Here is a 24833-nt window from a genome sequence, read left to right as displayed (position 1 = left end):
CAAAATTTCATGAAAGATCAATGCGCAAGCTTTCATGTTCGAGTTACAAGATGATTTGCTGTTACACTACAAGTTTTGTTGTCCAAACTATATCCAAACTCAGGAATGAGTTTTTAAGAGGGGGAAACTAATGTAGGATGTTATTTTAGGATTTTAGAATTCTATTATTTTAAGTCTTTTGATATTTTCAATTTTTGTTAGATTCAATTATGGTATGTGTTTAAGTCTTTTATTTTTTATATAATTATGATTTAGTTTATCTTTTTAACTTAACATGGAGAAGTAGGTTTACCCTATTATAAATAAGGAGGTCTTGTCATTGTTAGTTAAACTCAATTATTCAATAAGAACCCCTGTTTTAAAATTAGCTTTGAGATTATCTATCAAAATCTCTTTTGTAGAGTTATTTAGATTAGACCATTATCTAATCTTACTTAAAGCATTATAAAAAATCTAATTGAGTCATTTGGATTAGAATGAAATCTAATCACATTTTGATTAGTGTTGCAGAAGCGTGTGGTTGAACAATTACTAATATTACGATGACTGCAATTTCTGGAAAAATATAAATGTGGTGTAAACAAATGCAAAGAAAAAAAAACAATAATTTTACGTGGTTCGGCGTAATGTCTATGTCCACAGGTAAAAGACTGGAAGATAATTTTACTAATAATGAGAATTTACAAAATTAGGAAAAACTCTCAAAACTCAATACCCAATACACCCAAATGGATCCCCTTAACACCCAAGAAAATCGTCCTCTAAAACTCACTTAAATAAGCTTTGATCTCACAATTTTTTTGGATGAAAACAAATGAACAATGACCCTTCTATTTATAGGAAGCATTGCTCACCTACCACATGCTTCAATTTGACTAATTGGCCAAATTAATAAATTTGGCAATCGGTGCCAACTTTGTCATGCAATGTATGCTTACTTTCTCATGCAATTATTCAATTTGCATGCTTGACTTTTCAACAATTAGAGCGTAGTCTAATCGCATTAGTTTGGTCCAATACTAAAATGATATCTAGTATTTATCTATGTTATCAATTTGCTTTTGCTACCTCGCTCAGGCATCGGGTCAATTAAGTTACTGTGATCGTAAATAAAAACAGGCATTTGAAAAGGGAGACGTTTGCTGATCATATTGCCTTTGTCCACTCTGTATACTCGTTTACTCAATCTTATCATGCGTGTCTATACCTTATATTTATGTCACGGTCCTAATGTTTCTGGGAGATGAAAGTGATTAATTTAAGGAATATTTTAACATCATGCGATGATGGGTTTTACTAACGTTAACTTTCCGTATATAAAATCGGAAAGATAGTCCATGGAAGAAATGGGCCAAAATGTAATGTCGTCATGACAGGCTGCACAATTGTTTCTCTAGTGATTGCCTCAGCAAGTAAACTGATAGCATATAGCATCGTTACCATCGTCAGTTCATCAGTGAGGATATTTACTCGTTTAAAATATGAATTTGAAACTATATATACATGTGACGCTCCTCGAATCTGTAGGGCTCTAGGCTATGTACGATATATATCAATTCTTATTGCAATAGCAAACATATCAATCGCGGCGGAAACCGGTAACTTTTGCATCATGCAACTTAACGCAGTAGTGAACGCATACAGAACCCGTACAAGGAAAGGCAAATCGAATAAGAGGAACCAAGCATACCTTACCTGTTCTTGACTTCTTGTTCTTGTCCTAAACCAATTGTTCCTGTTAAAAAACACACACAAAATAATAACAATAACTATATATAGAGAGTTTAAGTAAATAATCAAATTAAGGACATGAATCATATGACTGAAGAATTTAAGAAAATGCTTCGAAGGAAGAGATACGGTACAGCTTAGGAATACTATGAACAGTTTTGGCACTGCTACTGCAAGGAGAGGAAAGGAAGGTGAGATTCTCATGGTTAAGAATGAATTAAGCTAGAAAAAATTCTCAATATGAATCCATATCCATAGGCTAAGGGTTCAATTAAATTTTATTTTTTGAATATTCAATCTTATTTTGAGAATTTGGATTCAAGGGTTGGTTTAAGAGCATTGCCATTCGCGTGATATAGGATTTGAGTTTGAAACGTTTCTTTGTTCCCTATTCATTTTTTAACATTAATTTTTAATTTCGAAGATATTCTGCATCCCTTATTTATTAACCCAATTTTCCCGTGACTAAGCAATAGCTCTGTAAATGAGACAAAACTTGTGACTGGCTATTTAAGAGTTAAGACATTGCAGCCGTTGACACTAGAGAAGGTAGCACATCATTTGGCTGAAATGTGACATCATTACCGCACTGTTGCTAAAACAGATGATGACAGCCAACAAGTAATTAATTAACTGGTGATTTTATTAAACATGAACTGAGGCCCCGAGGCTGATTCATCTTAAATATACATAAGCATATAAAAGTCGTCACATGTAATTTTTGCAACAGCAAACGTGTTCATCGAGACACGTACTATTAATATTAGGACCATAGAACTTAATACAGTAATCATTGCAGAGATAAGATGTACAAGGAAACGAAAAACGAATCAGAGGTTGTAAGCATTCCACATCATTAACCTGTGCTTGTCCTAATAATGTTGCACCTGCATGCAATTATCAAACTAATTAAGAAAATTAATCAATGAATCATAAGACTGAAGAAATTAAAGAATTTTAAGCTGTTAAAAAAAGCGTAAAGCAACATGCAGTCAGAGAAAATTACCCATTGAAGCAAAAAGGAAGGTAATAAAGAACAGACAGAAAGCAAAAGCGATCTTCATTTCTTCTTGCAAATGAATTTCTATTGATATTTGTTGCGGTAGCTCTCAAGCTTACATTAGCTTAGTATTTATAAGTGAATTAGGACCACGGAATTTTTAATGTTTGCCATATTTGTTCACGTTCTCTGGATTTTCCATTAACGCTGAGGCCATTTCTTTTGAGTCTTTCTTGGCATTATTAATTAATGATATGCCCAGTAACATTTTTCCTCTATAAAATCCGTGATTTACTTTCCTTCATTGGGCAAACAGTTAAATGTCATTATCTGGCATTATGGTTGAAATTAATTATGTTTAGAGAAGCCACTTACATTAATTTGTTAATTTTTTATCAATAAAAAAATAATTAGGATTAAGTTCCTGTTGCTAATGCTAACGTTTAAAATAATTGTTATTAACTATGCGATAAAAATAATCAACTATGAAGAAAATTAATTAAACATTTAAAAAAAATTATTTTTAATGGTGTTGTGAGTTTCAAAAATAGTCGTATATATTTGAGAAATATTCTTATTGAACCGTTATAAGAACATAAATAACTAAAATGGATTTATCAATTTTATTTTTATTTTTATTATCTCTACATAATTGGTAACAGTAATAATATCTTTAAATTTAATAATTTTATTTCCTAAGAATATTGAAAATTTTGAATTTTTATAATTTAAGTGAGGATATATATAGAATTAAGTATAAAACTGATTTTTCAAAATCAAATTTTGAAAAAATTACTTCATTCTTATTTTTCGAGATCTGTTGTAGGATAGAGTGATTTTTTAAAAAAATTTACCAAACACAAAACTTAGGTCTAAAATTTTTAAATCACTTTTAAAAATGAAAAATGATTTTAACAAATAAATAATTTAAACGATATTCTATACAAATTCCTTATACATTTCCAACATGCCATCAATGTAATGAAGTTATAAACGATAGGTTATGGAATTTTCACTTGGAGTAAAAATTTTACAACATATCATCTATTAGTTGAATCAATTAACGACATGTCATACAAGATCTATGAGTTGTACGATATATAATCTACATTATAAAGTTATAAATGGTAGATCATCTTGTTTTAGGTAGATTTTTGGTGGGGACAAAACCTAACTGAAACAATGAATTTATTTATGGAGATGAAGAAGAGTGGGAGGATGATAGTAATAGTTAGAGGTTCAAATATGGAGCGCAAGAGCTTGAAATGACACTTTAGACTTGCAAAATAACGAAAAGGAGGTTAGAAGTGGAGTCGGGAGTGGCTAATGACCACACTCCAACACTCACGTAAGCTATTTGAATTATTTATGGCCTTAAGAGTTTGCAATCAAAAATGGTGGCTGGAGGTTCAAGGAGACATTGGCTTTTTTTGTGGAGACTGTGTTTTTTGTTATATGTGAGAAAAGTAGAACTCAGTGTCTTTATATATGGAGTACCCCGACTACCTTGTCATATGGGGTGTTTCTAGTTGTGATTTTACTATTCTTTCTAAGAATTTTATGTCCTTTTATCTTTTTATGATTTTTGGCCCGTCAAGAACATACCTGGGGAGCAAGAGCGGTGTTAGTGGCGTGGTTTGTTCTCTTGTACACGTGGTGTACAAAGACATGGTGGTCCAGGATACCTTTGCAAAGGTTGTTTTGGTGTGCTATCTTTTGGCTTTTGTAGGCACGACAACTGTCCTCTTTTTTTTAAACAAGATATTCTATATTTGATCTTATAAAATCAACTATTCTCTTTAGGTGATGAAGATATTTCACATGGCTGACATTTTGGAAATTTGTCTTTAACCACATCGCTTTTAATATGGTGTACCCTGCGTACCAGCTCAATTATCAGGTGTATTGGTATAGGTTGGGTACCTTCTAGTGACTATTTTTAATCATACAATTTATTCATCGACACGGGGTGCTTCATTATTAATCTTCAATTTCTTCCCCAAACACATATAATGTCCACTTTAGAATTGAAATCTTACGGCATTGTCATGTATGTTCCGAATATAAAAACTACATGTCACACACCTTTCATAATTGATGAAGCTATAAATGAAAATGATTTTACTGACAAGATTTAATTTAAGAATACAACCAACCAGTGGTATATTCTACATTTATAATAACCAAAAATATATCGCATCTTTAAAAATATGCAGATTACAACGATATTCTTGACTTCGGGCTAATTTAGAATGTTGTAACTTTTAAAGTAATTGTTGTTTGTTGTGTTGTAAAAATAATTAGCTGTGAAGAGAATTAATTAAGTCTTTGGTAATTTTTTTTTTTAAAAGTATTGTGAGTTTACTGTGAGTTTTGACAGTAGTTATGGACGTTTGGTAAATTTTACTGTTAAGCTCCTGAGAGAAAACAAATGACTAAAATGTATATAATGTAGGATAAAATTTACTTATACATATAAAAACATGTACATACAATATTTTTAATTGTGTATTATAATAATTTTAACTAAAAATAAAATTTATAATATATTGATTTTATTTTTTTTATTTTTATCTAAAAAAAATTGATAATTAAATTTATAATATAGTGAAACAAATTTAATAATAATTTGACCAACAAATTGATGTTAATAAATTTATATTGATGAATTGTAATAAAAAATTATTAAAGTATTGATTTTGTTTCCAAGTTGAATAAGAATATATTTGGGTTTAGGTAATAATTTTAAGGATATTTATGAAATTGTATTAAAGGATAAAATTGATTATTAAAATTATAATTTAAAAGCTACTCATTCCCTACTTTTCTTCCTACTTTTTAAAAAAAGAGTTAATTTTGACAAAAATAATTTTAATTTTTTTTACCAAACACAAAAATTATTTTAAAATTTTTAAAATCACTTTTAAATATTCCAAAAGCAATTCCAAACTGCCCTTCCTCCCCCACGAGATTAAAATCATATTGAGCATTGAAATTGAAAAGGGCATCAAGTTATAATATTATTTTGGTCATGAATCTACGATATTATAGGACTTTATAATGAATATTACATAAATTAAAAAAAAAAAAATCCCATCTACAGATAGCGTCACAAACAAATCCACGTACTCATTGCCTGTTAAAGCTAAGAACCTGAACCTGAACTATTACTTCTCGAATTAAATAAAAACGCGGCACCGGGTCGCCGCGCATCACAGACATCCTAGCTACTAAACATCACATGTAGCTTTCCAACGTACTGCCAACCAATCCCAACCCACCATGTGTCTCCTCCTTCCTTCCCAAGAAAATAGACATAGCCTTACCTCATCACCAATCAATGCTCCCTCCAACAAACCCCACTTTCCACCGGAATTATTCTCCGGCCACCGGTTAAGAACTAGGCCCCTCCGAGAATATGTGCCTATTGTTATTTTCTTTTGCTTTATTCTCCATTATACATCAGGAGCGAACTGATTGTATACATACATACATTTAACAAAAGATTATTCCGTTAAATATCATTTCATATTATCATATCGTATGCCATATCTCAACTTTATATAAGAAAAACAAATAAATAATATGAATCAAAACGTCCATTTGATATCTGTTATTTCTTGCTGCATTTTGCTCTCGAAACGATTTGCATGCTTCTTACTTTCTTGTTTCCACTGGGTTAAGAGAAAATATGTATTTTGATTAGTACTTAATCAAATGATTGTTCTTGACTATTAGCTTTTCTTTACTATCATTTCGCCTCCGTTTATTGTTGGTGGTATGGCTTAAAACCACAGCTGCTGTTGTGAAGGAAAGTTGTGGCTGCAAAAATTGATGGGTGTTTATTTTATGCACCACTGATTGTGCAAAACAGCCAATAAGCTAAAACAAGAGCCCTTGTTACTCATAAACATTAGCTGGAAACAACACTTCAATTCATCTCAGCAAAGTTATATTTACATTTCCCGAATTAAGAAAAAGGAAAAAGAAAGAAGACCCTAGACCTAAACCTTCATCCAAATTGAAAAAGAAAATCACAAAAAACAAAAATTCTCTTTCATGAGAATCATAAAAAGGAACTTGGACCTCACTGGTTTTGTACCTGGGGACCTTGAGTTTCTTGATTCTCTCTGTGATTATCTTCATGATCAGTCACCTCTTTCACTTTCTCACCAATTTCAAAATTTTCACCTTGTTCATTTTTATCAATCTGCTTGCCATCAACAAAAGAAGAAGGTTTGGTACAGACAGGCGTGGCCAAGAACGTTGGCTTCTCATCACCAGCCATTATAACCAAAATCTTTTCTTCATATACCTTGACAGAGTTTGCCGCATCGCCCTCTTGACCCTTGTCACCGCTTTCAATGTCTCTGCTGTCTCCGTTTTGGTCCCCATTATTATTGTTATTATCAGCGCGACCAGAAAGTTTCCAGTACGAACAAGCCAAGATCAAGAGAGCAAAAGCTATCAATCCCAGCATGGCCGCCAGGCCTCCGAAGAGATACGGCACCGGTGAGTGCCACGGTGACCGCTGTTGCGTCGCCACTGTTGCTTTTGTTATTGCTGCCGCTGCAGGTGTTGGTGCGTTGAAGCTTGCAAGAGTTCTCATTTTTCCTATTCTAAAATTTGTGTGTATGAAGAGGGGTGTGTTTAGAAATTATACGATGTGAGGCTTGGGGAGGTAAGGGGTGGAGGGGTATATATTTATAACTGGAAAAAAGCTGAAATAGAAAGAAGAAAAGAAGTGCTTTCTTCTTTTGCTTTTGAAATGGAAATGAGGTCACGGGCTTGACTCTGTTTTGTTGTTGGGTACCCATGATGTCGGATCCTTTGTATCCGGTTAGTGACCCAAATTGGTTAGTTGGTCGGACCCAGCTGCCGTATCAGTCCAATATGATGTGGGTCCGAATCCGAAACAAATGACCGATTGTAGCCCGGTGACACGGAAGGCATAATTTTTTGAAAATGTAATTAGTACGATCATGATGTAAAATATTGTCATCAAATGATTATTCTCATAGTTTTGATGCACCAAAGAGAAAGTCCCAATTAGATGGTGTAAGATACCACCATTACATTCATATAACCGGGAAAACTACGTAGATTTACTTAATTCAATAAATAAACAGAGTCATTATTTAGTGGGTGATATTTTTTAAGTTTTAATGAGTGATATTTTTTAAGTTTTAATGAGTGATATTTTTATATCATTTTGTTAATTTAGTTAACTGTTTTAACAAAATTTATAAAGTTTTACATAATCATGTCACCTATTTAATTGTTCGTCAAAATTTATAAAATTTCACATAATTATGTCACATATTTAATTGTTCATCAAATTATTTTTATTGATAAATATCAAAATAAAAGATGAATGGTTTTTTGATAATGTAACATCATTAGTCTCACTTAATTCAAATTTTTTTGATTAAAATTTTTAGGGAATTGATTTTTTTTTTAAGAAAAAAAATGCAATTAAAAATATATTCTCATTTCAGAGGGTGATAGTTCATTTCACATCAATAGGAATCGAATAGTTTTGTGCTAAAACTTTGATTGGGAAATAATATTCTTTAACACAACAAATTATATATTCTTAAGTGTTATATCCATTTATTGTGATGTGGAGATTTGGGGAAAATCGACTTTGCAACGAGAGTGAATGTGTTTTATTTAAGTGGGGTTTACTAAAATCATCTGCAACAGTGATTGTAAATCATAATATTTGATCTATTAGTAAAGATAACGTAAGAGAATATTGGGTATTATTCCAAATCAACTCCCACTAAGGTGCCTGAAAAAGAATGTATTTGAGTGCGATGACGTAACAAATTTTTTTTCACATTGAAATTAACAATATATCAAACTTTACGTTTCTTTCTAGATTCAAATTCTCCGAATTTTAATTTCAGAAATTTCACACAATAATAAATTAACTTTTAAATAGATATTATTGTATCAATTTTGAAGAACCTAATCTGACTGAGTGACGGTGAATAGTGATATAAGAGGGCATACATAACTATAATTTGATGAATATACATCATATGCTGACGAAGTTTTTTTTTTTTTTGGGGGGGGGGGGGGGGGGGTAAATTAATGTGTCAACATTGCACTTATTTTTTTTTTAAATTTTCGCCATCTACTCTTTGATGTGAAAAATAATTTTAACAATTGTCTCCTGTTGTTATACATCATCTACAGAGCCATCTTAATGAATTCCTGATAATAATAATAATAATTAAAAAAAAAGTTATCAATATTGGGAGGAGCATTTGAAGCGCCCCCTTGGTCCATTTACTTTCATACCTTAAGCTACAGTCAAAACGCACTAACGTTTCAGTGTGATGAATGATGATGATGATGCGTTGGATGGGAGTATAAAGAGAACAAAGCAAAACCATAATCAGTAAACAGACACAAAAAAAAAAAAAAAAACAATTGTGGGTAAAATGGCAACAAGCAATTGTGGCTCTCTCTTCAAATCAGCAATTTCTTTGTGATTTGATTTCATATAGTATCTCCATTGAACTGTAATCACCGTTAATATTGCCATCCTTATCAGTAACCAGCATAATTTCCATCTCTATTCCCACTAAAACATGCCGCCATTTATTTTCTTTTTCAATTTGTAAGATTTGGGATTGGGCTAAGATTTGTAAAAATTTTACTTGAATTACATGGGAGGCAAAGGGAAAATTGTGAAAGCTTTTGCCTCACTGGTACTAAGAGCCCTGGAGCATATGCTGCTTACGTACAGCAATTGTCTGGATTAGATACTTTTATCATGAGTAGACCCCATGTTTCTTCAGATCTCAAAAAGCTGCAGTAATTATATATTCTTGATGTCACCTGTAAATTATCTTCAAAATCTTGGGATGTTTGGAGTATCTCCAGCTTTGATGGTGGCCGAGGAATAGATTTTGCTTATGCAAATTACCCCAATTCTTCTCCCAATTATGCTGCAGCCTCTCTCTCCCTAGCTACTAAGGATTAAGGACGCAATAATGGTGTAATATCAAGGCAATACTTAACACCTGGTTAAATTTATTATTTATTATTGCTTTTTTTTCATGTTTATTTATTATCCTTTTTTATGGTTGGTTGAGAATACGCCTTGTAAGAATCTAATAAATGAGAGACTATATGCTAAAGTTACCCAATATACTTTATCTCTTATTATCAAGAAAAGAAACCTCTCAATTCAAAAGCTAAAATTGATTTGTCAAGATCCAACGCTACTATTAGAAATAACTCTCTTTAACATTAATGTTTATTGACCATGCTCAAAAAGGAAAGCAGAAAATATCCCTGACTTTTATTCCTTGCATGGAGTTTTGATCAAAATGACCTACCCAACTGCCACCTATGGTTTTGCTCATGACTTTGGTTGGGTATTAATTATATATATCGAGTCATCAACCATTCACATATATAATTAGTTCAAGTCACAGGAAAATTAGAACTGCAAGTCAACTCGTGAATTCTAGTTGGTTAAGGACTCGGCTTCCCATTTAATTAAAGACAGTAATTAAATAGCAACAGCGACACCAATTATACTGATGATTGCTGGCCTCAATAAGTAATCTGATCCACATTCGATGATCAAATTTGTAATCATGAAGTGAAATACAAAATGAGCCCTGGCATCCAATAACATTAATTAGTGGGAATATGTAAATAATGCACGCAACTAGCAGGTGCCTGGAGGCTGGAGCCAGCCAGTCATCGTCCCAATCATTTCATAGAGATATCATCACCACCAAACAAAAATATGTGTGTGTGTGTGTGTGTGTATATAATATTAATGGGAATATGTAAATAATGCACGCAACTAGCAGGTGCCTGGAGGCTGGAGCCAGCCAGTCATCGTCCCAATCACTTTATCGTACACTTGGTTCAGTACATTCCAATTGATATAAAACTGTTGATCAAGCCACCTAGCAGCCAAAAAGATCAATAAGCCAGCGTCGGCAAAAAGCAACCGTTTAGTGCTAAAATGTAGTGCCATACACGTTAGTGAAACCTTGGCTTATACACTCACTCTACATACGTATACGTTTGTGAAACTACTTGATAAAAAACAGCAAAATCAATCTTGACAAATTGAAGAAGTCAAAAATGAAAAGGAGAAAGAAAGAAAAGGTGGCTGATCAGGAGAGGTGGGTGGATAAAGAAGGGACCCGTGGAGGAACTTTGTGAAATCATTGTTGGGGCATGAGTATATTGATTAGTGTGAGCTGATGCATGAGCTAGCTTTGGTGCACTAGCTGAACCACCACCATCGATATCTCCGCCCAGCGGGCGCCAGGCCCCATTTTTTTGGGAGACTAATTTGGCCTTTGCTTGCCTGGCCTTCTCTTCTCTGTTGTTTTCAGACATTACGTAGAATCAAAACTGTGCTTGCATAATAATATCATGGAGTGGGCGCGCACTTACTTTTGTTTAAGTTATTTGGGTCATTGTTGTGTCCCACGTCGGATTGCAATTGCAAGTGTGCAGGTCCCACGTTTCCCATTCATCAAGTGTTTTCTTGTTCCCACCTTTCATCATCTTCCACCCATTCGACAATTTCATTCATTCCTCAACTAATAATCAATTCACCTTTATTTTGTCTCCCGAGTGCATAACGACAGATATTCTAAATTTTTATATCAAAATTCATCTTAAATAATATTTTATTTATTAAATAATTGGTGGTTTTTTTTATAAAATTCGAGGAAATTAATTATATTATCACAACAATCAATTGATAAACACTACATTTTTTAAAATTATTTTTTAAAATAAAAAAATTAAAATATGTAATATTGTACTACTTTTTTTAATAATCAACTTAATAAGTCGTCTTTTCAAAGTAAATTTCGTGTTTTTTCGACCTTAAACATGAAAAATTATAAAGTACAAAAGAAATTCCACATCAATTATACAATAAAAATAATATTATTTTAAATATTTGTTTATTTTAAAAATCAATACGTAAATAATAATTTTATTAAATTTAACTATACATCTATCACGATTAGATTGCACTGTCGTTTTCCAAGCATTTTTACCATTTAATTGTCTCTGCTCATATCAATCATTCTTCCAACAATCGAATCTTTGATAATTTAATATTGGAATCTATACCATTATTTCTTGTCTGTTTTAACGGCGCTTCATTTGTTCACTTTAATTCTTTGTTTTTTCGCTTCAATCAAAGCCACTTGTAGATGAAAGTCGGCCCCTAACTTGTATTCTTTCAAAATTTGTTAGCATCACTTTCTCTTAGTGAACTTTTTTAGCAAATAATTGGACTCCACTCTTGTACTTATGCAGCTTCTTTTCTCAGCATGATCGTGCTACTTGAATATTAATTGTCCCTAATCTTTAAGCTTGCGACAAACTATAATGGGGAATCGTGCAAGACGTTCACATGATGCACGTGGGTTTTCATGTGATTTTAAGGTTTTTCATAGATTTTTTAAACCTCAACGATATCATTTATTTTGTAGACAGAAGTGGGGAATCTTCTTTGCGTTTTTTTTTTTTAAATTTTGGTTAAGTATTATTTGTTTTATTTTTGAAAGTTTAACCCGATAGCTTTATCTGTTCAGTTCCGTTTTAGCAAGCAAAATGCCCACCCTCCCACTGAAATTTCAAAAAACATGATCATTTTGAATAAGTTTAGTTTTCTGAATAATAATTAAATTGATACATATTCCAGTTAACTCATCACACACACACACCAACAATTTCTATGATATAATTAGATATCACACTAGCTATTCTCTTTCATTATGATATATGATGTTGAATACACACACCCACACATACAATATATATAACACGCTAAAGCGACTAGTGGATAGGGCACCTAGATTGTGCCACAATTTATTTTTTTCCATTTAATCAATTATCAACTTAATTAAACCGGTTAAGTGAAGGGGTACTTTTTTAAAGAGTCATAGACAAAGCTAGTGTTGGAATCTGTTGTCACACAACAAAGAAAATCAGAGAAATTAAAAGGAAAGAACTTGTTCTTCCATAGATTGGCCCGTGTGGTGGATATATGACGTTGCTTGGCTTCTTCTTAAGATAAGGAAGCACAAGCTACCAGTAGCACTTTGCTAGCTCGTAGGCACTTTCTTCTTCAATATTATGAATTAGATTTTATGCCTTTACGCGTGGCCATGCATATACCCACATACAGAGACCAAATCATTTTCCTGTTTAAATTTTGTTTCGATTATGAGATGCCCATATAGCGCACACACTATACAGTAATTAAGTAACAACTTGAATTGATCCCAAAGTTTCTGATATCATCACCGTTAAAATTAACGTTATTGAAAAACTCAAATCATAAATTTTGTGTTTGTTGATAATTGTTTAATTGAGGGATCCTGATGGCTGGCTAACAGATGGATTTTAAATCAGTATTGCATGTGTTAGAGAAATCAGTTGACCTAAAAATTTAAGCTAATGGGTAAGAGTTTTACTATTGCATTGAATGCAAGTCTATTCATATGAAACATAGATCTCTCATGTGAGACATGGAGGGAAATTTAAGAGTTCATAGACGAGCCAATAGATAAGAGACCGAGAATGAGCTAAGAAATTAAAATAATCGATATATTCTTAATTATATCCAAATGAATCCAAGACCAAAAGCTCGTAGATGGGACGATAGACAAGAGAGGCTCAGAGTTTATAAGTAGAGAAAATTGAATTCGAGATCTAAACACAATACCACGTCTGAAGGTGTGCCTAATCTAAAAATTTAAGCTGGTGGTTATATAAGCCCCGTATGAAAGAGAGCTCGATTAATTTGCCTTTTGTTAGGGTTGACGGGGACATTAATGCGTTATCAAATTTGTAAATATATGCATCAGTTGAGAATGGGGTGCCATGAAATCCAAGAGAATATTTGATCAAATCTTTGTTTTTCAACGTAATATGCTAATCCACTAAACCCTATCTTAAAAAATAAATAAATAAAGGAAAACAAAAGTCATCAAAACCAAGAAGAAGAATGATCTCAGATGGAATCGATGATGAAGATGAAAATGATGCTTGTTCCTTAATTTCTTGATTTTTATAATCGAAAAAGCATTTCTTGATCTTCAATTCTTTACCTTCTTATCTTCAAATGTTTCAAACGAATAAGGAAATTTATTATGGCATATTAGTTTCCATGCATGCGCGATCATTTAATCAAATTATACTCATGCAAATACAAATTAACACAAGCAACGATTTTAATACAACTATGCACTTGTTTTACATTTTTTTCCCATGCAGTAAAATGTTGTCGAATCACACTGATCAAATGCTTTGTCCATTCTGTCTATTAGTTTCTCTTGTAATGCAGCTCGTCTAAAAAACTTTCCGGTTAGTTCAATTTCGTGTAAACAAAATACAGCGAAGCTAGGTCCAGCCAAGTGGTGGTAAAATACTCCTCCCCTCATCACGAGGGAAATGCTTTAATTCCGCTCATTATTTAGAGAAGAATTCAGAGAAGAAGAAAATCAGGCAAAGATAGATCAACATTGCCACATCATTAGAGTTCATGACACTTTAACGAAAATTTTTAGAATACATCAGAGGTACCATATCAGCCATTGTGTATTTATTTTAAAAAATCATCATGCAAGTGTTGGTTATATTAAATTTAATCACCCATGTCATGCATGCATCAATTGGTTGTAATACATCAGAGGTGTTCTAGAATTTCTCCAGCTCAACATAAGATTTGTTATAATATGTTGTACATGTCCTACATGCTGAAATGAAATTTAGCAGGCTTAGTTGTAATTAAAAGTGAATTAATTACATACTAATCAAGCTTAAGGATTGTTTATAAATAAAGCTATATTAAGACTTTTTTTTAATTGAATAAAATTCCATATCCAAAATATTTTCTCTGAGATCTTCTTAGTATCAAGCTGAGCTTTGCTTTCTTTCATGGTATCACATCCGATCATGGCTAGTTCAAGTAACACAACTCCAAGTTTAAACACTAACAACATAAATCAAGCTTCATTCACCTTCAATACACTTGTCAAACTAGATTGATCCAATTACTGATCTGGCGAAAACAAGTTTAACACTATTAGAGGCAATCGTCTTGAAGGTCTCGTATTTGGAGCACATATGGCACCTGATCAATTTCTTTTAAGCATAGTTGTTGATGTATCGACGTAGAAAATTTAAAATCATGCTTATCTCGACTGGAGAGCTAATGATCAGACTCTTTTTGTCTGGCTCTTTTCCTCTATTAGAAAAGGTATATTAAGCTTTGTCCTCAACTATGAGAATTCATTTGAAGTTTAGAGATCTATTGAAAAACAATTTGGAGTACAATTTGAGGCTAAAGTAATGCAACTTACGTATAAGATGATTTTTTTGAGAATGAATAACATGGCTTTTGAGGAATTTTGTTTAATGATAAAAATAATTGCTGATAAACTTGCATGTGCTAGTAATCCTATAACTAAGAAAGATTTGTTGATGCAAATACTTAATGGATTAGGGCTTAATTATCTAGATCTAACTTAAATTATGGTGCTAATAAAATAGCTTACGATAATGCATATGCATTACTTTTGACACATGAAGTCATATTAGAGCAAAATCAGAATGCTATGACTATCAGAAGTGCCAATTAAAGCATGGTGAATGCCAATTACTCTCAAATAAGAGGCAATGTTAGAAGAGAAGGTCATGTTGGTGGTTATCAAGGACATGTTATTAGTTATTACTAATGTTGGTGGTAGAGGTCATAACACTAGTAGAGGAATATTCTTTAGAAGATCTAACTTCACTGGTAGAGGTTATGAAGCTAAGAATTATGGATTGAGATTCATTAGAGATGATGACATGAAGTTAACTGAATTTACAAATGTTGATTGGGCATGTGACTTGAATGGTAGAAAATCAGCTGGTGCCTATTGCATCAATTAAAGGAATAATTTAATATCATGGCCATCAAAAAACACAATCTATTGTCACAAGATCAAGTGTAGAGAGTGAATATAGATCATTACCCTCAGGAAGTGCAGAGATAACTTGGTTACAATCTCTATCCTTTGAAATAAGAATTTACTACACTAAAGAACCTATGATCTGGTATGATACTATGAGTGCAACAGAGCTCGCTAGAAATCTTGTTTATCACTCAAGAACTGAACACATTAAGATTGATATGCATTTCATCTAGAACAAAGTACTTGATGCAAATTAAGCATTCGTATATACCAAGTGAAGAATAGATTGCAGATATCATGACAAAACCTCTTTCATTCATACATTCAATTATTTGAGATTTAAACTCAATGTGCATCTCTGCCCTTGAGTTTGAAGGGGTTGTTGTGGCAGCTCATTATTCAGAGAAGAATTTAGAGAAGATGAAAATCAAGACAAGATCGATCAACACTGCCACATCATTAGAGTTTGTTAGGCAAAATGAGAACCCAACATAGTTTGTTATAGTTTGCTGCACATGCTCTGTAATACTAGGGTGAAATTTATCTAGCTTAATTGTAATCAATAGTGAATTAGTTGGAGACTAATCAGGCTTAAGGGTTGTCTATAAATAGAGCTATATTAAGACATTTGTGAATTGAATAAAATTCCAAATCCGGAATATTTTCTCTAAGATTTTCTCAGCTGCTTTCTTTCAATGTTGACTGAAAATTTCAAGTTATGATTAGTGGAAGTTAAATTATACTATTATTGTACAACTACAGACACGACTTGATAGAACCCTAATTGACATGACAAAAATTTGAAAAAAAAAATGTAAGAAATCCTAATATTTGAATCCAAACTTGAGAACTGACAATTAGGATTCAAATGCCGGAATCTTAGCATTTCTCGTAAATAAAAGGCAAGCAAGCTAGCGCACCAATTTTCCATTTTCATGCCATGCGTAGATCCCAATTTGGACAACTGGGCTTAAAGTCCGTATATAGGTAAAGCCCAAAAGTAAATCGCTTACCAGGCTTTGTCTCATTAGGATTCGAATATCAGGACTCAGAAGGCCAAACTGAAAATTGGACCCGAAGAAGAGCACGTGTCCACTTTCCCATCTATTTTCTCTGCCTTTCGAAGGGGTTGGGTTTAGATTCAGCCACATGATTCCTGCTACCTGTCATCAGCCTTACGCGCCATGTGTCTGCTTTGCGTGAACGAGCCAGACTTTTGCCGGTTCCCGTAGTAACTCTTAGCCAGTAGCTTCGGAGAAAATTGACAGAGAAACAGTAATACTGTAGAAGTATAGTGAATAGAGCTATCATCAAATGAGGACCATCGTTTCACGCTTGATCAATTCAAGATCATCAGTCTCTAGACTCTCGTAAGTCAAGCAACCTTATTATTAAATTCGATTAAATTGAGACCTTGTTTAAGTTGTTATGATTCTATTTATGTCTTTTCTGTCTCTTGGGTTTTGGAATTTTCATAGTTATTGTTTTGTTTCCCAGTTTCATCGCTAATGTGAAGTAACACATCGCAGCATTTATTTATTAATTTATTAGTTGTTATCATTTTGGAAGGGGGTTTTTAAAATGAATTGCAATTTCACTTTTGTTTGGTTTGATACAAGATTGAATTGAATTCTCACTTTTGCCTTATATAAAATGGAGTGTGCTATGATATTACTGTTGTTGTTATTTCTGTTGCGATAGTGCAATTACAGCGTCGGGGAACGGGAGATATCTATCAACAGATTCTAATAAGGTTGATGAACCCTTAAAAGTTGAGGAAGCAGAGACAGTAAATGTGCCCCCGCCTCCAAGTGAAAAGGTACAGGCTGCAGTAAATTTGCTTGTTTGTGTATTGGACGGATATTTTGTTTGCTTTCTTGCATTGACTGATTTGTGCAACTTGATTCAGTTGCTTGTTTTAGGTGGAAATGGATTTGTTGGATCGCACATTTGCAGAGAAGCTCTCGACCGTGGTTTGACTGTTGCCAGCCTTAGCAGGTACTGGACTCAATCTATGGTTGTTGATCCATTGAAGGCTTTGATTTTGGCATTTATTATCGTGGTGTATGTTAACACTTTTCCTAATATTTTCACTGGGCATAACTAAACTTCTTCGCTGCATATTTTCCTAAAGAGGGAAAGGTTAGCATTCTGCAACTATTTTGTCCAGAAATTATTTAGATATCTCTGGAATGTTTCTCGGCCTTACAAATTATAACGGGGCAACTATGCATTGGTCGATCCTTTTATTCATGAATAATAAGAATTAATATGCAGTAAAGCCCAGTTCGAAAAGGTTTGATAGCTTTACTTTAATTTTAGGAATCTTTAGTATTGCCAGGAGGCCACTTATTGTCTTGATAAAGATGGGAGTTGGGGGAGGTTGATGAGATTACTTCCTAGTTATTGGTTTATGGAGATGTTTTTGTTGGATTCTTTCTACGCTCCTTATTATGACTTTAATGCTTTCCTATATCAGGTAGACCTTCTCACCAATCGTATTTACATCGACTTGGGTGTTTCTTCTTCACAGGTCCGGTCGGTCATCTTTACGTGATTCTTGGGCAAATAATGTGATTTGGCATCAAGGTCTGGTTTCTTGGTTGTTACGTTTGTTGATGATCCTTTACTTGGTATGCTATGCCATCTCTAATCCATCTCATTGTTGCCAGGAAATCTTCTTTCATCTGATTCATGGAAGGAAGCTTTGGATGGGGTGACAGCTGTTGTATGTCTTCTAATAAAGACTTTAGTATAGCCAAGCAAATTTAAACTTGTGCACAAAAGCATTTGCATTCTGGGATTGTTTTTCACTCCATCATGTGCCCTATGTTGTAATATTAATTTTCTTTTTCGCTTGTTGCTGTGGATGTGATCTAGGTGTCTATATTTTTTCTACTTGATGAGATGTTGATCTCTCTGGCTAACTTTAGTTTAATTATCTAGATCTCCTGTGTTGGAGGTTTTGGGTCCAACTCTTACATGTATAAGATTAATGGGACTGCAAACATCAATGCAATCAGAGCTGCTTCAGAAAAAGGTAATAGTTTTATAGCCATCTGAAATCGATAACTTAAGTGACGCTTCAAATCCTATTGTTGTGATACGATTATTACTTATTCTTTGGCTAGAAACTGGTAAAAAATGGTTAACTTCTTTCTCATTCTGGTAGACTGTTTTACCCGTTTACCTGGTTGACCATTCCATCTACCTGCAGGTGTGAAAAGATTTGTTTATATCTCTGCTGCTGACTTTGGTGTGGCAAATTACTTACTGCAAGGATATTACGAGGGAAAGGTACTTTCTTCCGATGTTGCTGCTTGTCAGTCAGTATTAGGAAGTAGTAGATGTGTTTGAGAATTGGAAAAGTGTCAGCTCATGAACTTTATCGTTATTGGCTTCTAGGATTCCAACTTATCTCCGTTGTTAGCTTATTATTCTTTGTGTTGTTTGATGTAGAGAGCTGCTGAGACAGAGTTACTGACCAGATACCCTTATGGAGGTTAGTTTTATTCTTTCTCAGTCAATATTGTAGCATTTTAGCATGTTGACGTAGTTGTGACTTGTGAGATTTTATATCTGAATGCCTGTATCAGTTTTTAAAATATCATGTGACTTTATTAGCACAATCTATCGATTCCAACATCCATTGACATGAGAACATATAATTGCCTTGTCTATTTGAGCCGTGGAGACAGAACTATCAGTTGATAGTTCTAGTGTGTGACTGAACTTTTTGTACGAGTTTGTTTCAGGAGTGATTTTAAGGCCGGGGTTTATATATGGAACTCGAACTGTTGGGGGCATGAAGCTACCTCTTGGCGTGATTGGTTCTCCAATGGAGATGGTAAATAGTTTGTGCTTCCTTTATGAATTGCATTGAAATCTCATATGGGGTGACCCATCTTTATTCTATTCTGAGAAGGATTTCACTTCTTTACTCCCGTTGTTTTACAGTTATTTTTTTTCCAGTAACTAAAACTAGTTTCTGGAGCTTTCATCTGCGAAGATGAGAGTTCTAACTTTTAGCTCTTTTAAGGGATATACCATGGGAATTGCTGGCTAACATTATTCTCAAACCTCTGCAGGTTCTCCAACATGCAAAACCACTGAGCCAACTGCCACTTGTAGGACCTCTATTCACTCCTCCCGTTAACGTTACCGTTGTGGCCAAGGTTGCTGTGAGAGCTGCGACCGATCCTGTTTTTCCTCCTGGGATCGTAGATGTTCACGGAATACTGCGTTACAGTCAAAAGTCAAGATAAATTTGTTGAATTCTTTACTTCAGTTGCTGTTTTTCATCAATACAGAGTTGTCAATAGGAACATGCTAAACCATTTTTCCTTTTTCTTTTTTTCTTTTTTTATTTTGTTGTTTCAGCTGTTCTTCAGCCGCAATAAAAAGTGAAAATGTTTCCAGTTCACGGAAAAGATATCCTAGCTCCATTCTGAGTTGGATTCGAACAAGTTGCCGCTATTCTTTAAAACTTGATTATGGAATCTCTTCTTCATATTAGTTTTGGCATAATTCAAAGAATTCAAGTAAATGAACAGTTAAGACTCCCATCGTTTCAGAAATGAACATCCAAATTGTTTTCGTCAGCACTTTAATTTATCTACGTGGGTAAAGATAAAGGATTTTCAATTTGTGAAAACTATATTACATTAAGTTTTCGTTTGGTACAACTTATTAAATAGAGCTTATAACATTAAAATTTATAGAAGTAGAACTTATACTAATAGAGTTTTTGGATAAAAAGTTATTGGGTGTTTGGTTGTCAATTAAAAAAGTATTTTTGAACTATTAAACTGTTTGGTTGTGTAAAATTAAAAGTGTTTTTGTGTAATTAAATTACCAAAAATGATATGTATTCATAATTATTTAACATGTAACAAAATGCATCCAAGCTATCAATTAATAAGAAAAAATCAGTTCAATCATTTCTTTAATTTTCAAAATTAAAAATTTCATAATTGATATATTCTCCTAAATAAATAATACTATCCAAATTAAAATGATAATCAATAATATAATTAAAATGTTAACAGAACACGAGAAGTGTCGTATTACCTTACATTCTCCTCACAAAAAACGTTGGCTATAACTATGATTACTCTCTCAAGTGTTGGTTATGTATTAAGGATTGCAAAATTGAAGTGCTGGTTATTTAAAAATAAAAATAAAAAGAGATAAAATGAAGTGGAAGCATAAATATGTTTATATAGCGGCAACAATTTTCGTTGGGTAGGTTTTATATAAAGGATATTATGTAATTAATGAAATATGTCAAGAATATTTTTTATATTACATATTTTTTGGAAAAGCTCTCTAATCTCTACTCCCAAAAGTTTAAATTTTAAGTTTTTGTTAGTAGAGGTAAATTAGTTTATTTAAGTTAAAAAAATTTTACTAAAAAAATAACCAAACACCATAAAAAATTTTAAAAAATATTTATTAAATTAAATAAATATTTATAACTCTTAAATAAGTCATACCAAACATGCACTAATTTTTTATTGGCATCATTTTCAAATATGAAGTTTCGTTATCCATTTTCTTTTTCCCTCAGAAACGGTAAAAACGAAGCCAAAAGGGAGGCTTTTGTGTGGACAGCGGCAAATGAGGAGAGGACATATAAATATGACGAAAATACCCAACTAAAAGAACCCAAACATCCTTTTGTCGTGAAGGGTATATTGGTCAGATCAGATTAGTTTGGGTACGTATCGAGAAACAAAAATCGGAAACTCGATCTTGGGTGTGTGTAGAATCCAAACTCCGACTTGGGTAATTTGCTCGCAAGAGAGACTGAAGAATTAACAAAAGATACATATTATTATTAAGAAAAGAAGGAGAAGGGAAGAGCGAAGAGAAAGAATGAATCATAATAACAACTTCCAGCAGTCGAGCGATGGAAGGCACGACGATGATGCAGCGCTCACTGAATTTCTATCGTCGTTAATGGGCTATACTCCCACCGTAAACAAATTTTAATCTACTGTTACAAGTTCCTTATTATTTATCTTTTTAAAATTTTTTTCTTTTTAATTTTTTTTTAAACAGATACCTGATGAGTTGGTGGAGCACTACTTAGCCAAGAGCGGGTTTCAATGTCCCGATGTTAGATTGTAGGTACTTGTACCTTTTATTTTTATTTGATTTTTTATTTCTGCTTTTGGTAATAGTGAGTCATATTGCAAATTGTTTGTTCTAGGGTTTTGAATAGTTCTTTTGAAAGCCTCATAGTTTTTTGGTGGTTAGTGGCCGATTCTGGAGTTAGAGCTCGAGGAGAGTGTAGTTGACTGTTATTTTGTAATGTGACTTAGAGATTTCAAAGGAAATAACTAAATGGGATGTATTTTGATGATATTTGCAAATAAAAGAAAAAGTTCCAAAGTTCCCAATTGTTGGCTTGTGGGTGGTTGACCTTGGACAATTTAGTTGACCGAGATGAATTTTAGGGGAAATTAGTTTTTGTTTTGAAGTTTTGGTTGGTAATTGTTCTAGCTATTTTGTTTGAGTTCTTTTATTCTCATGAGTTGCCTTTAACTGGAAGAAAAACAAAGAATTAGGTCATATAAGTGGTTCTCTTCCATAAAGAGATGTGTCGATTTCATTGTTTTTTGACTGTATTGCCTATCATGGTTATCTCTTGTATGCCATTGAAGAATGCTTGATAGTTTTCTTTTGAAAGTATCCTTCTGTTGCTTTGCTATTTGTTGCTAGAAAATCCAATTGATTTTATAACCTATTACTTGTGAAGGTTGTATCTGATCATAATATAGAAATTGCTGTCTTTGTTTTTGCAGAATTAGGCTGGTAGCTGTTGCTACGCAGAAGTTTGTTGCTGAGGTTGCTACTGATGCTCTTCAGTATGCTACCAACACCTTCTTCTTACACTTGTTACTCTTTGTTTTCACTCGATACCAAGGCTTTTCTTTATTTACCAACTCAAGTCTAACTCAATATAGAAAAATAATATAACCACTGAAAAGTGTACTCTGCAGTAAAGTTTACAGGAAGCATTCCTAACAAAGACAAACATCAGGATCTAATTAACAGTACTGTTAGATCCTGAATGACAATAAACAAACACAGACTTGAATGTATGCTGCAGTATGTGGTTGAAACAGTTTTAAACTACACAATTGACCAACTATTTTTTTTAAAAAAGTTTAAACCAGGTATGCCACTTAATGTAGGCAATGCAAGGCAAGGCAGGCAGCAGTGGTCAAGGACAAAAGGGACAAGCAGCAGAAGGTACTTGTTTTGCTTTATGTGTAAAATGTCCTGGCTGATTGCTTTTGGCTTGGCTGACTTTTTTCTTGGGACAGGATAAACGTTTGATATTAACAATGGAGGATCTCTCGAAGGCACTGCGTGAGGTAAGCCCTGCAATATGTTTTATTACTCCTGGTTTCACAAGTCATGTCTCTGACTTCTCAGCTAGTCTCTTCATAATTATATAATAGTTTATGAGAATTGAAGTGTAGCTTACGTCTCTCTAATTTGGACTCTTTCAACCTAAAACATGGTAGTTCTTAAATACTAAGATTTGTTTATCAGGTCTGACTGATTTAGAGCTGATTTCTGCGAAAGTGTTTGCACCCTTGAATATTAAAAAATATAACAAAAGTTGTTCAACAAAATTCATAAAAAGAAGAAAGTATTTGAAAGGTTATAAGGTAGAGGCTTCATTTGGATGATGTTTCCGGTGTTAACAAAGCATCTCTGATTATGATGCATCCATTGGTTGATGGTTGAACAGTTTGGTCAAATGGAGGAATTATTGTTAAACTATACAAGACAGCATTTTCAGAATGAATATTCAAGAAAGGATTAAAGTTGCACCTGCCCACTGCCCATCCAAGGGCTTATGTAGTATATTCTAGGCTTGAAATGTCTTTATTTGCATTAAAAGTATGTGATGCCCATGTGAGAAATATGTGGAACTACAATTACGTGAGGTGTGCAGTTGCACTGGTTTTAATTTCCTTTCATTGAGTTGTGTTACATCTGAAAGTGATTCCACTTGTGTTGTTGGATGAGCAGTATGGCGTGAACGTGAAGCACCAGGAGTATTTTGCTGATAACCCTTCAACCGGGATGGATCCTGCTTCAAAAGAAGAGTGAGCTGAAGTTGAAGTGGTGCAACATGATCAAGTTCATCTATTTGTTATATGTTTTTGACACTGCTGGTGCTCTAGCTGGCTGTTGACACCTTGCATACCGTTTGTTATCTGAGAAGACAACTAATTAATGTTTTTTAAATACATATCTTGTATATTTCCCCCCATACCTTCATTTTGAAGGTCAGTCTGTTTTGTCAATCCAGTTGTATTCAGATGTCTAGAGTCGGTTATGTTTTAAGCTCTATGTAAGATCATAGTGGTTATGTACTCTTTACGCCTGAAAATTAAACCTTCCATTAATCTCTCCTCTCAATTATTTCGACTTATAGGGCGGCCCTTTCATATGTGCGGTTGGTCGGTGACATGTTTGATCTTGGTTGTTGCCCAAAGATGAAGCTCAAAGATGAGAATCCATTCAAGAACCTGGCTCTTTTTTCATCTGCTTTAGCTTGTTTTTCCCTGGGTCTGGTGAAGATATGGCCAGTTTGAATCATGGCGATGATCGTTAATATCTCATCACTGCAACCAAGGTCTACACTTGCTAGCAGCATCTTTAAGATCATAGTTGTTGCCCTTTCATATTATTTTAGACCGAAATTAAACAAAATAATTTCTTTAAGGAAAAAAAAAGTTGGGTCCTAAGTAGTTTCCGAACCCGACCGGGTTTATGCGAAGAAAAGGCAAAACCATATATATGCGCGAAGGAAACACTCGGGGGTCACGAGAGAGGGAAGAGTGCGAAGTGCAGTCCGGCTGCTCAATAGACGCTGAGACGCTCTCTTATCTTTCTTCTCTTGTTAACGGTGATATTATCGTCGCTCCCGCCGACTTCGCCAAGGGCTTCTACGTAAGTACCGTCCCTAATCTTCAATTTAACTAACGGGATAAATCGAACCGAGTTAGTTAAGAATTATGTTTTGTTATTGATTAATTTCCCCGCATTGGGAAGGAATCGCTTGATCAATTAATTTTTGAATATTCTGTGTTTTTTAATTTGAT

At 33.5% G+C, this 24833-nt stretch overlaps 3 protein-coding genes across 5 annotated transcripts; 2 read left to right on the top strand and 1 right to left on the bottom strand.

Moving 5' to 3' along the window:
* Positions 1–6764: 6764 nt before the first annotated feature.
* On the bottom strand, positions 6765–7418 carry LOC18053962 (protein GLUTAMINE DUMPER 5). Its single transcript, XM_006450162.2, has one exon. The coding sequence runs from the start codon at positions 7338–7340 to the stop codon at positions 6819–6821; it is 522 nt and encodes a 173-aa protein (XP_006450225.1). The 5' UTR covers positions 7341–7418; the 3' UTR covers positions 6765–6818.
* Positions 7419–16835: 9417 nt separating this feature from the next.
* On the top strand, positions 16836–20294 carry LOC18053961 (uncharacterized protein At1g32220, chloroplastic). Of its 2 annotated transcripts, none has more exons than XM_024178533.1 (11): positions 16836–17072; positions 17404–17521; positions 17612–17700; positions 18236–18291; positions 18375–18430; positions 18649–18742; positions 18920–18999; positions 19162–19204; positions 19458–19549; positions 19791–19957; positions 20083–20294. In XM_024178533.1, exons 1-11 carry the CDS (start codon positions 17017–17019, stop codon positions 20216–20218), a joined length of 987 nt encoding a protein of 328 aa, XP_024034301.1. In that variant the 5' UTR covers positions 16836–17016; the 3' UTR covers positions 20219–20294. The 2 variants fall into 2 exon arrangements, with proteins under 2 accessions (XP_024034301.1, XP_024034302.1); XM_024178534.1 differs by having other exon boundaries at positions 16838–17072; positions 19791–19971; positions 20083–20097.
* Positions 20295–21427: 1133 nt separating this feature from the next.
* LOC18053960 (transcription initiation factor TFIID subunit 10) lies at positions 21428–24365 on the top strand. Of its 2 annotated transcripts, XM_006450157.2 has the most exons (6): positions 21428–21681; positions 21766–21830; positions 22512–22574; positions 22905–22962; positions 23037–23087; positions 23755–23975. In XM_006450157.2, the coding sequence occupies exons 1-6, from the start codon at positions 21580–21582 to the stop codon at positions 23833–23835; spliced, it is 420 nt and encodes a 139-aa protein (XP_006450220.1). In that variant the 5' UTR covers positions 21428–21579; the 3' UTR covers positions 23836–23975. The 2 variants fall into 2 exon arrangements, with proteins under 2 accessions (XP_006450220.1, XP_024033976.1); XM_024178208.1 differs by lacking the exons at positions 22905–22962; positions 23037–23087; positions 23755–23975 and adding an exon at positions 24164–24365.
* Positions 24366–24833: the final 468 nt, after the last annotated feature.

Source organism: Citrus clementina, unplaced genomic scaffold (assembly GCF_000493195.1).
Source record: "Citrus clementina cultivar Clemenules unplaced genomic scaffold, Citrus_clementina_v1.0 scaffold_1, whole genome shotgun sequence".
Taxonomy (NCBI): Eukaryota; Viridiplantae; Streptophyta; class Magnoliopsida; order Sapindales; family Rutaceae; genus Citrus; species Citrus x clementina.
Note: the sequence above shows the minus strand (reverse complement) of the source record. Positions and strands in the feature narration are given on the sequence as shown.

What these genes read in the sequence shown, in the direction of transcription:
- LOC18053962 (XM_006450162.2), bottom strand. Translation starts at nt 7,340, where the DNA reads ATGAGAACTCTTGCAAGCTTCAACGCACCAACACCTGCAGCGGCAGCA.
- LOC18053960 (XM_006450157.2), top strand. Translation starts at nt 21,580, where the DNA reads ATGAATCATAATAACAACTTCCAGCAGTCGAGCGATGGAAGGCACGAC. An exon ending in AAAGGGACAAGCAGCAGAAG is followed by an intron (nt 22,963 to 23,036) that starts GTACTTGTTTTG and finishes TTCTTGGGACAG; the next exon opens with GATAAACGTTTGATATTAAC. An exon ending in TCTCGAAGGCACTGCGTGAG is followed by an intron (nt 23,088 to 23,754) that starts GTAAGCCCTGCA and finishes TTGGATGAGCAG; the next exon opens with TATGGCGTGAACGTGAAGCA.
- LOC18053961 (XM_024178533.1), top strand. Translation starts at nt 17,017, where the DNA reads ATGAGGACCATCGTTTCACGCTTGATCAATTCAAGATCATCAGTCTCT. An exon ending in ACTGTTGCCAGCCTTAGCAG is followed by an intron (nt 17,701 to 18,235) that starts GTACTGGACTCA and finishes TCTTCTTCACAG; the next exon opens with GTCCGGTCGGTCATCTTTAC. An exon ending in CAGAGCTGCTTCAGAAAAAG is followed by an intron (nt 18,743 to 18,919) that starts GTAATAGTTTTA and finishes ATCTACCTGCAG; the next exon opens with GTGTGAAAAGATTTGTTTAT.